The sequence below is a fragment of the Mustela nigripes genome, chromosome X (genome assembly GCF_022355385.1).
Source record: "Mustela nigripes isolate SB6536 chromosome X, MUSNIG.SB6536, whole genome shotgun sequence".
NCBI lineage: Eukaryota > Metazoa > Chordata > Mammalia > Carnivora > Mustelidae > Mustela > Mustela nigripes.
In genome coordinates, this window is record NC_081575.1 from 1,906,246 (window position 1) to 1,917,638 (window position 11,393).

The 11,393-nt window shown below is 58.9% G+C and overlaps 1 protein-coding gene across 4 annotated transcripts; it reads left to right on the forward strand.

Moving 5' to 3' along the window:
* The first annotated feature begins 6 nt into the window (after positions 1–6).
* Positions 7–10,903, forward strand: CCNQ (cyclin Q). 4 transcript variants are annotated; one of them, XM_059384603.1, is made up of 6 exons: positions 106–195; positions 919–1,160; positions 2,819–3,002; positions 4,535–4,667; positions 6,684–6,911; positions 10,359–10,903. In XM_059384603.1, exons 3-6 carry the CDS (start codon positions 2,833–2,835, stop codon positions 10,446–10,448), a joined length of 621 nt encoding a protein of 206 aa, XP_059240586.1. In that variant the 5' UTR covers positions 106–195; positions 919–1,160; positions 2,819–2,832; the 3' UTR covers positions 10,449–10,903. The 4 variants fall into 4 exon arrangements, with proteins under 4 accessions (XP_059240583.1, XP_059240585.1, XP_059240584.1 ...); XM_059384600.1 differs by lacking the exon at positions 919–1,160 and having other exon boundaries at positions 7–195; XM_059384602.1 differs by lacking the exon at positions 919–1,160 and having other exon boundaries at positions 7–195; positions 10,419–10,903.
* Positions 10,904–11,393: the final 490 nt, after the last annotated feature.

Below are 11,393 nucleotides of genomic sequence, written 5' to 3' on the forward strand. Positions count from 1 at the left end.
ACCCCCGGAGCCGGTGGCCGCGAGCTGGGGCCCCTTTTCCTTCCGGCGGGGGGTCCGGGGCCGCGGGGCGGGGCCTCATGGAGGCCGTTGGCCTGGACGGTTGCGGAGTGGGGTGCACGGCGCGGGGTGCCGCGGGGCGGCCGGCACCCGAGGCGAGGGTGCACTTCCGAGTGACGAGGTTCATCATGGAGGCAGGTAACCGCGCTGGGGAGAGGCCCGGCCTTGCGGGAACCCCCTTCCCGGAGCAGGGGACGCGCAGGACGGGCGGCGGGCGCGGCTGGACAGGGTGGAGGCGGGGAGAGGCCCGGCTCAGGGGTGCAGGCGCCTGCTGCCCGCCGCGCCCTGTGTGCCAGGCTTTGAGCTGCGAGGAGGACACACACGGTCACTGCCACCTCGCGGACGGGCGCGCGGGCCCAAGGAGAGGACGTGGACAGGGGCTGGCGCGAGCGACCAGGTGGTCGAATCCCAGCGCCCGCGGCTTGCTGCCCCCCCCCCCCCCCCGCCCTCGCGCCTGCAGGCACATCTGTCTCCCTGCGCCCTTGGTCTCGTGGAGCCTTTCGGGGGCCGCCGTTGGTGAGGCTCGTGACGGGCCCTGTCGGCGAGGTCCCGTCCCAGCGAGGACCCAGGTGGAGTGCCGCTCCGGTTCTGAAAACCCTTTCCAGGCTGTGTTCACGGAGGTGTTGGGTGCCCCTGCTTCCAAGGCGAGACAATGAAGCGAATCGGATCCCGTGGAAACACTGTATCTCTCTCTGGCAATAGTATCTGCTCGGGGGCGGCCGGTTACTTTTGATCTTTGTTACTTTGTGCACAGTCTGTGCCAGCGGGCTTCGGGCGAGTCGGCTTTCAAGTCCAAGTCAGCCGTCCGGGGGAAATGATGCAGGACCATTAAGCCCAGGGATGTGTACATTTAATTTCCAGGAAGTTGCACGAGGTCCGAAGAAGGATGGCGTGGCCTCCCACAGGCTGCCATGCATCCGCTTGGAGGGTCCGTGTAAACCAGGGCAGCCTGCTGCCCTTTGAGGACTTGCTACATGAAACAGGGCTTGGAGGGTCATGTGCAGCTATGACTCCGTATCTGACGTCTCGGGACTGAAGAGTCTCGTGTAGGAACTGCCTATGTAACTGAAGTTTAAACCTTGACGTGCTAAAAGCTCCTCCAGGTACCGCTCTCCAAGGACTTCTTTATAAAATGTGTTGCGTATGCCCCTGCTCTCCGTGTGGGGCCAAACACGTGTCCTCCAAAGGTGGCCTCATCCTAATCCCCCGAACCTGTGACCCTGTGACTCTCTGACCCCATGACTGCATGCTCCCATGCAGCAAAGGAGATTTTGCAGCTGGGATTAGCATCTTGATATGGGGAAACTACCCTAGTTTATTCACTGGGCCCAGGATAATCTCACCTATCACATCCTTAGAGGTAGGAGTGACTGGCAGAGTGGAAGGCTGTGGAGTGAGGGAAGCAGAGTTAGAAGATGCTCCCCCTGACTTTGGCAAGGGGGGCAGGGGCCACAAGCAAAGACTGCAGGATGCCTGGAAGCTAGGAAGGGCAAGGAAGCATTCTCCCCTGGAGGCTACAGAAGGAACCCACCCTACCCACACCTTGAATTTAGCCCCGTAAGACCCATTTCAGACTTCTGACCATAAGGACTGTAAGAGAAACAGTACGTGTCGTTTGTGGTAATTCACTGCAGTAGCCCCAGGGAACTAAGGCATCGTGGGGAGAGGATATTGACTGTAATCTTTTTTTTCTTTTTTTTTTTTTAAGATTTTATTTATTTATTTGACAGAGATCACAAGTAGGAAGAGAGGCAGGCAGAGAGAGAGGGGGAAGCAGGCTCCCTGCTGAGTAGGGAGCCGATGCTCCATCCCAGGATTCTGGGATCATGACCTAAGCTGACAGCAGAGGCTTTAACCCACTGGGCCACCCAGGCGCCCCTATTGACTGTAATCTTAATGACTGTTGGTTGTCCCCCACCTTCTTTCAGTCTGTTGGATGTCATTTAACCTTCTCTTGTTAACCCTGGTTACTGTGAATTTATATGGGTTCTGTTGCCTAGTGCAGGGATTTCCCTAGGAGCCGTCCAGAGCTGAGATGGGGTGGGCTGGGCCGTGGGCTTTATCCCCTAAATCAAACCACCATGTGTTCTGGTTTTTGAGTTGTTCTCTTTTCTGTGTGTCGCTCTTCTTGCCTGGTACCTGCTGGGGGCCGTAGGTTTTGCTTTTTTCCTGCTCTGCCTGCAGTTGCCTTTGGCAGTCACCCTGCTTGTTTTCCTTGCCCTTTCCAACCTGCAGGCAAGGAAACCGGGGCTGAGTATAATCTTCAGTTGTAACCCTGGGGTCTGTTCGATGCTCAGAGGCCTTTCCCCTGCTGTCATCTTGGCAGGATTTTTGTTCCGTGAGCTGTGGGAGTGAGGGTGACTTCTGGTTAAATGGTTTCTGAGGCAGAAACAGACACACAACAGTGTGTGGTTCTTTCCAGAATGTTGTGCAGAGGCTGACATGCCAGGTGTGACTGGGAGGGCTTGACAGAACTGTGGGGTCTGCAGTGCTGCTGGAGGGGACCTGCATTGGAGCACGAACCCTAGCGGCTTGTCAGCCCCATAGAATCAGAGAGGCCTCGCTTGAAACCTCTCAGATAGAGGACCCAGTGCAAGACCCAGCAGCCGCGGCCAGCCGGGCTCCGGGCTCCTGGTCCTGAGTCTGGTCCTGGTCTGAGCAGGACTATACGCCCTCAGGGCCCCACCCCGCAGCTGCAGCCCTGCTCCGGCAGAGGATGAGCCCGGCCTGAGCTCCTCTCCCACCTGCTTTCTCTTGGTAGGAGTCAAGCTAGGGATGCAGTCCATTCCCATCGCCACTGCTTGTACCATTTACCATAAGTTCTTCTGCGAGATCAACCTGGACACCTATGACCCCTACTTGGTCGCCATGTCTTCCCTTTATTTGGCCGGCAAAGTGGAGGAACAGCACCTGCGCACTCGGGACATCATCAATGTGTCCAACAGGTAACAGCTTCCGGGCCAGGCCCTGTGGGAGGACTCACTGGTGTTCACCCAAGTGGGAGGGCAGAGAAGGGTCCCGCTGAGCCCCGACCTCCAGTGACAGCGGTCAAGCTCAGAAGGGAGCACCTGGGTGGTCCTGAGCCAGGTGAGAAGCGCTGGCAGCAAAGGCAGGCGGCGTTCCTGTGTCACAAATGGGGTGAGTGGACGAGAAGCTGGGGCTGGGTTAAGGGATGTCTCAAAGGCCCGAAAGAGTGTAGGGGAGCTGGGGTCCTGGGGAGGGGAGCATGGCTAGAACATAGGGAGATTGGAGAGATGTGTCAAGATTCTTCTAGAGTTTTGGGCAGGATGGATAGAACCAGTTGTGTTCTGTGGGACCCGTAGGACCTTCCCAGGCAGGGGAGGGTGTGGACCCAGTTGGGCAATTATTTTATTACGATGGTGTGGGAAACCAAGTCAGAATCGCTAACAAGCATCTCTTGCCTGGTGTGGGAATGGTGCTCTGTGGGCAGCCCCCGTGGGTCCAAGCAGCTGTGTTCCTACTGGGGAAGGATATGGGGGTCCGACCAGGCTGCACTGAGACCCAGGGGGCCCAGCAGTTTGTGAAAAGTTACTGACTAGCAGTATGGCGTAACCTTTCTAGAAACTAATCATTAGGAAAGTAAACTGTTCTGTGCTGCTTCTCTTTTAATCAACAGGTAACAGAAAGAGCCCTCTCTGCCCCCTAAGCATGACAGGTTCATAGTGTACCATGAAAGCCTAAGAGAGAAACTGGAGAGGGAACCAAGGGAGGGCCGGAGGAGCCCACCTGTAATCGCCAGGTCCCCGGCGGGGGGGACTGGTAGAGGGGAAATTGTCCGGACTGCTAATCAGACATGAACACCTGGGTGGGGTTCTGTGGGGAAGTTGCAGAAGGATCGAGAAACTAGGAAAGCTGAGTCATTGGCAGAGAATTTTGATCACTTGAGTGTGAATCCTGTTCTCTTACATCTCGGTGATCATGCGTAGGTGGGATACATATGGCGTAAATAAGGACAGAAGGATCTGGAACAAAGGAAAGACAGTCTGGGAACATAAAGCTGAACTACATTTCTTCTTCTGTGTATAGCGACCCCATGACACATTTTAGGACCTTCCTTGGGCCCAGAGTAGGAGTCCTGGGCGCAGCCATCCCGGGCGGTAAACCCCGCGTCTGATCCCAGCTGACTGTGACGGGAAGCGTGATCAGTTCAGGGTGTTAGAGCCTCCGGTTCTCCTGGAGCAGTCACAAAGAGCTCGTCTTTACGCTGGGCATGTTGCTGAGTGATACGGGACAGCCCGTGAGGGCTGAAACTAGAAGCCGGCTTCTTTGCTCTGCTGGTTGCTGTTTTTGTCCTCTGTCCTAGGCCCGTAGATGCAGAGTGACTTCTAAACCCGTCTGTAGAACCAGCCCCATCCACGGCAGAGCCCTGGGGTTTGGGTCTGGACACTAGGGGATTTGGGGGCCTCCCTGGGGGCACCTCCCCAGCCGCCGCGAACGCCACTGTCTCTCCATGCAGGTATTTCCACCCGGGCGGCGAGCCGCTGGAGCTGGACTCCCGCTTCTGGGCTCTTCGGGACAGCATAGTGCAGTGCGAGCTCCTCATGCTGAGGGTCCTGCGTTTCCAAGTCTCCTTCCAGCACCCGCACAAGGTACCTGCCGGGGGGGGGGGGGGGGGGGCAACCATTTATGAGACTTTTCGTTCCTTATCCCAAGACTGCCCCCACCGAACGCTCCCGAACATGTGGGCCACGAGAGGAAGAGCAGAGTCGCAGCCAGACACTGGGGCTCCTGCCTGAGTGCTGTGACTGGTTTGTGCGGCCCCTCCTGTCCCCACTCCCCGGGTTTCCTCCGGCAGCTCTCATTTCGGCTTCTGCCTTTTGGCCCACTTGGCTGAGGCCACGAGCTGGGACCCGTGTTACTCTGCAGCCCTTGCTGGTCCCGTGACCCCACGCAGATCGTGTGCTCAGCGGAGCCACGGGGAAGCAGGGCTGCTTTCGTGATGCCCCAGGGTTCGTGTCCCCAAGAGCTGCTCCTCTTGCCTCAGAGCTCACATGCCGCCCAGCTGTGCTTCGAGACCCACGAGAAGAGCTGAGTCAGAGAGTTAAAGAGTTAGGCGGGCGCACTTTTAACCGCTAGGAGCGCGGAAGCCCCAGTAGAACGGGTTCTGACAGCAGCAGAAGGGATATGTGAGACCCTCGGAGCACTTGGATGTGACACTTTGGGGGCTCCAGGCCCCCATGTGGGCAGCTTGGGAGGGTGGCCTGCAGGGCAGGATGTAGGGGTTGGGACATGGGTTGGGGACAGGATTTCATTTTGTTTTGAATTGAGACTTGCACTGCGGTGATTGTAGGTGTGCAGGCAGTCGGAGGGAATAGCACAGAGATCCTGCCCAAAATGGACACTCTGTGCAGCCTTCCCGGGTGGAAACATTCCGCAGAACTCCAATGTGCCGGCAGGGGTGTCGGCACTGGGGCAGCCCCATTGCCCTGCTGGGGACTCTCGGGGTGGCTGGGTGGTCGCTTGCACAATTTCATTCCATATGCCCCTGCATATATCCGCGGCCACAGCTGAACTACAGAGCAACTCCCATCACCACAGCTCCTTACAGTCTCACCCCGGCCTTCTAGATGGCCTTTCTAATCCCGGAAACCCCGGTAGAGATTTAAAATAGTCGTGTTTCCGGCCAGTCGGTTGGTCGGTCACCTGATGCAGGGGAAGGCAGGAGCCAGCTGGGCTCCGGGTCTGGGGAGGAATAGCACCTGCCAGGGGGGCTGTCGGGTGGGGGAGTGGGGTTCAGTGTTGCCCGAGCCTAGCGCCCTTCCGCGCACGTCAGGTCGGGACGGGGTCTCCGGGAGCCGATGAGCCCCCCCCTTCCTGGCAGGCTGGGGTCGCATGCGTGTGTGTTCAGGCCTGTGCAGTGGGCTCGTCCGCGTGTTTGTAGGTCGGGTGGTTCAGCAAAGCGGCTCTCTTCCCAGAGCGGGGACAGATAGCTGAGCTGAAAAGCCATTCTGAGTCTGCAGCCCAGCACTCCCGGAAAGCATGGTCACCAGTCTTAGTCCGGAAAGCAGGCGTCCTGTCCCCCGGCAGCCCCTGGCCTGAGGCTGGGCACACGGGCGCCGCATTCTCTTTGGAAGACGAGGACGCTATTTCCGGGGCTTACGTTGAGTTGGGCAAGGGGATACGCAGAATGGTTTCTGACGGCGGCTAGAGCAGGGCCAGGTGACGGAGAAGGACTGTGGTAGGGGTGGCCATTGCGAGAGGCTTGCGCAAGTTCCAGGAGCTGGGCCAGGAGTTGAGCGTGGGTGGGCACCCGGGCCCGGGGCCGGAGGGAGAGACTATTTCGGGCAGAGGGAGCCATGAATGCCAAGGCCGGAGGGGTTAGCGAGCTTGGCCTGTTTAAACGTGGTGGGAAGGCAGGGTGGCGCAGGGCTTGGAGGCCAGTGGAAGGCACTGGGACTTTTTTTCTAAGGGACCCAGGGAGCTGTTGGAGGGCTTGAACAGAGAGACGACTCGATCTGATTTGTGTTTTATTCCTATCGAAACAGCTTAGGGGCAGAGCGGCTGGTGGGCGGTGGGGTGGGGGCACAGTGCCTCCCAGCAAGGAGTCAGGTGTCCTGGGGGCTGGAGCCCCAAAGGCCCATTGGCTGACTGGTGTGTCTTTGCAGTACCTGCTCCACTACCTGATTTCCCTCAAGAACTGGCTGAACCGTTACAGCTGGCAGCGGACCCCCATTTCCGTGACTGCCTGGGCCCTGCTGCGGGACAGCTACCACGGGGGGCTGTGCCTCCGGTTCCGGGCTCAGCACATAGCCGTGGCAGTGCTCCACCTGGCCCTGCAGGCCTATGGGGTGGAGGTGCCCGCCGAGGCCGAGGCCGAGAAGCCGTGGTGGCAGGTGAGGTGACCGCTCAGTCTGCTGGTGTGTCCCCCTTTCCTTCGCCCGAGGACTCGTCCATGTTTCTTTGTAGGCACTGTCCAGGAAGGAAGATACGGGCTGCTTAGCAATACTGAAGCTTGAACACTCCCTGTCATGATTGTCTAAGGCAGGGGCTCTCCCCCTTGGCACCATGGACGTCTGGGGCTGGATCGTTTTCCATGGCGACACCATTCTGTGCAGCCCTGTAGACGCCCCAGTCGTGACCATCAGAGATGTCTCCAGACCTTACCGAGTGTCCCAGGGTGGGGATCAGCCCCTGCTGTTCAGCCAAGCACTTCTGTTGAATTGAGCGGGAGCTTGTCCCAGATCTGAGGTTTCATAAACTTGGATTCACACCAGAAGACGTACAGGGGATCCTCTGAAAAGATGGGTTCGACATGGACAGACAGACAGACGGTAGATGGGTCGGGAGCCGGCAGAAGGCTGGAGGGGCGGACAGACAGATGGGTGACAGAAGACGGACCGGCGGGTGGGTGGCTAGATGGCGGATGGCGAGGCTGAAGGTCACGAGCTGGGCCGGCTTCCCCCGGACCTGCTGAGCCCCCAGCACGGTTGGTAGAGCACGAGTCTGGGGGAAGGGCTGCCCTCGAGCTTCCCTGAGGAGGCCCCAGTGTCTCACAGCGGAATTTTGAGACCATTTTTGGTTTTCCCTTCCCCGTGCTAGACCTGAGTCTAGTTTGCTCATCCTTTCGTGTAACAACACCTCGTAGTCTGGCCTGGCCCTGGAGGAGGGTCTCTGCGAGCGCGGCCCGCGGTCCCTGAGGGTTTCTCCTCCTTGGGCGCCCTCCCTCCGCGGCCAGCCACCAGTGGCCAGAAGTCTTCTAAAAGGTTTCCTCTGTTTCCCGAAGAGAGGGGGGCCCTCCTAGGTATGCTCCTGGCACCCCCGCCCTTCCTGCAGCTCGTGGCTCCCATGGTGGAGCTCCTTTCCCGGTGTCCTCCCGCCGCGGGCCCTCTGCGGAGACCCGGCTCCTCCCGCAGTTCGTTCTCTTAGCCTTCGCTGTCTGTCCAACCCCTGCAGCTACCCAAGGTAGCAAGCGCCAGGAGGTCAGGCATCTTGTCTGCTTTATCAGCCGCCCGAGGCCCTGTGTCTAGACCCGGCACATAGTGGGTGCTCGTGTGTCTTTGAGCAGACACGTCTGTGGCCCTGGTCTCAGGTGAGACTCACGTGCTCTGACAGCATGGGGTTGAAAGGGGTCTGCGTAGACAGAAAGTAGTGCTCCGTGCTGGGGTTTCTCGGGGACTTCCAGATCGTGTGACCATAGTGTCCCGGCCCTGCTCTCCGGGGGCGTGTTGGGGGCATGGCAGCCCCTGTCAGCTTGGCTGCTTGGATCTGCGATCTCATCCCTCTTTCCCATTGTCCGGCTCTCCTCTGTGTGTCTGCCTTTCTGCTCTCCTTTCCTTTCCCCTGCTCCTGAGCGACCCTGGTCACCCCCTCACCGCCTCTGCCTCCCACTCCCTGCCCTCAGCAGGTGAGGTGCTGGGAGGCAGCCACCGCAGGCAGCCACCGCAGGCAGCCACCGTAGGCCTGCTTTCTGGGCGGCACCGGCTTACAAGTGATTGTTAAGACTGGGAAGGCCATATGCACCAGGAGCATCCAGAATCGGGGGGCCTTTTGGGCTTGTGATGTGCAAGGACCAGTTGCCTTATGAGAAATGGCTCTGGATGACGCCTCCCTCACCCCCCCCCCCCCCCCCCGCCACAGCGTCTGCCCGCCCGCCTGGCCCTGGGTGCTGATGTCTGAGTTGGGAGATACTTTTCCTCCGTGCTCGCCACTCCCTGCAGCAACCACCTCTCTGTTGTCCCTTGTCTCCCGGGGGCTGCGGCTTTGCCTTACTGGTCAGGAGCCGTGGGAGGAGAAGCCTGCGGGTACTCGAGGGTGAGAGGGGCAGGCCTTTGTGCCAAGCTGTGTGGGGCCTCCGGGTGGACGAGGCACTGACTCTGGAGCGGGGGTCAGAATGTCTGTCCTTCTGGAGGCTGAGCACTGTTCCATGGTACGGATGGGCCATGCTGTGACTGCATTCCTCCAGGGTGGACTCTCGGATTGCTTCCACCTTTTGGCCTGGGACTACTTTTTAAGTCTTTTCTTGGCTTGAGGTCCCCAGGAACACATAAGGAGTGAACCTTGGCAAGCAAGCCCAAGCCCGTATTTTGGGAAGCATTGATTTTCCACTTAGAGTCTGGGGCAGGAGGGCCGATCTTCATGGCCAGGGTTTGGGATTTTCGGGCCACAGTTCCCTACCTGTGGCAGTAGCTTATGGAGGGCCCCGGATTTCTTTGGTGGCTGTGGGAGGGTGGGCTCACGTCTAGTTTTTGCCCTGGCTTGACCCAAGGTCTTGACCCTACTGGTACCTTGGTTCCCCAGGCAGCAACCCCTGGGCCCAAGAGGCCACAGCATCTAACCAAGATCTCCTTGTTTTGCTTTTTATTTCCCGTGTCATCAGGGGTCCCCGAGAGCACCCGCAGGCTCGATGCTTCACTAGGAGGGCTCGCAGAACTCAGAAGAGCCGTTCAGCGGCTCCTGGTCACGGCCATTGTGGTCAGTGACAGTGGAAGCGCCCAGTTGGAGTCGGCAAGGATGCAAGGAGCGTAGGGCGAGGGCCGGGACAGACCAGGCGGGAGCTGCCGGGGCCCCTGGCCGGCGGGGGCATGGGCCGGGCCCTTTTTCCTGCGGCCTGGGGTGACAACCTGCCCCGGGCCCCGCCACCAGGGAAGCCTTCCTGAGCAGTGCTGTCAGGGGACTTGAGTGTGGGGTCGGTCCCATGGGCCTGGAGCTCCTGTTTGGCTGACCTCGGATGCTCATCTCTGCCCTCCTGCCCCCTCCCCGGAGGTGAAGCTAAGAGGTGTGGCCCAGCTCCGCCCCAGGGGGACTGAGACCCTCTCATGGGGCAGGACATCCCAGGGGCCAGAGGTCCTTTCCCTGGGGCTGGGCAGGGACCAGAACTTCTTGGGAACATGTAGTGTTCTCCCTGAGCTGCCCACCCCTCTTGGTTTGGGCCCGTAGGGGTTCACCTGATGATTCTATAAGCTCCGCAACGCAGTCAGGAGCCTGGCTGGTCTAGGCTGTGGAACAGGTGCAGGTGTGCTCCAGGGCCGGCCCGGCGTGGAGTGCAGTTCAGTGGTTTAGCCTGTTTACTTCTGGAAATGAACCCCTGGCCCAGCTCTGTCACCAGCCCCCTGTCCTGTCTGGGCAGATGATCCCTGAGGCCTTTTCCATCTAGAGTGGTCTCTGCTTTGTGGTCAGCAAGGCTGGCAGCGGACGGGCTTCATGGAGAGCTGCCGTCATCTCTGATCGCCAAGCCTCTGTGCCATCCCCTGTGCAGTGCGGTTTGGCGATTAGTGGCGGGTACCTACCTTGTTTCTCACAGAGGGAGTCTAATCGGAACCTGTTTTCCTTCTCCTTTCTAGGTGTTTAGTGACGACCTTACCAAGCCAATCATTGATAACATTGTGTCTGATCTCATTCAGATTTATACCATGGACACAGAGATCCCCTAAGGCCCTGGTCCAGGCCTGCCCAAAGAAGCCCGGGATGCTCGGCTGCCTGGGGACGGCATCACCACGTCGCTGTGACGGCTGGTCCCCAGAAGACCAGCTGGGGGGACTGGTTTTGTGCTGCTGGAGACGGGCTGGTGAAGGCGATGACCTGCTGCCACTCTGATTCTCATGCTGACTGTCCCCGGCAGCTGTGGTCCAGACGGTGATGGGCACTGTGCCTCCTGCGGGCAGGCCGGGGTGCACCAGGGGAAGGGCCCCCCAGGCATCCGTGTCTGCTTCTGTCCTTTGAGAGGACGGTGACTGCAGTTGAGGTGTGACGTCATTGGAAGCAAAATCAAAGAACAGACGAGACTGTACCCTTGGGGATTTTTTAAAGCCAGATTTATAGGAAGTATGAATGTGCAACACAGATGGAATTTTATTTTGTATAATAAAAGATGATACAAATCGTCGGAGACGCCCTGTCTTTGCTCTGTGGCCCAGGCTGCTCTGGGGGCTCTCCAGCCTTGGTTTCCCCAGAAGTGCTCTCCCTGGATGGAAGTGCCCCTTGTGCCTCCACTGCTTTCTGAGGCCCTGGTGTCCCAAGTGTGTGCTCATATCCTGGTGACGTTCCCGAAGGAGTCCCCATGTCCTCACTCCGCCACAGGGACATCTGCAGAACTTGGCGCCCGTCCCATTCAGTGAGCGAGCATCAGTTTTGGAGAGAGGGACTGGGGAGCATCACTTGGGTTCCCCAAACCCAGACCTGACCAAAATGTAACTAGAAAGTACTTGATAGTTTTTTCTTAAGTGTGACGCCGGAGAGCCTGGAGAACATGGAGAGCCACGCCACACTCCTGACCCACTCAAAGGGCAGTTCTTCCAGAAGACCTGGCTTTTGGGTGCTTTAGAGAAACAGAGCAGCCTAGGTGGTTGTGGGAGCTGGCCGGAATGCTGGGGTCCAGC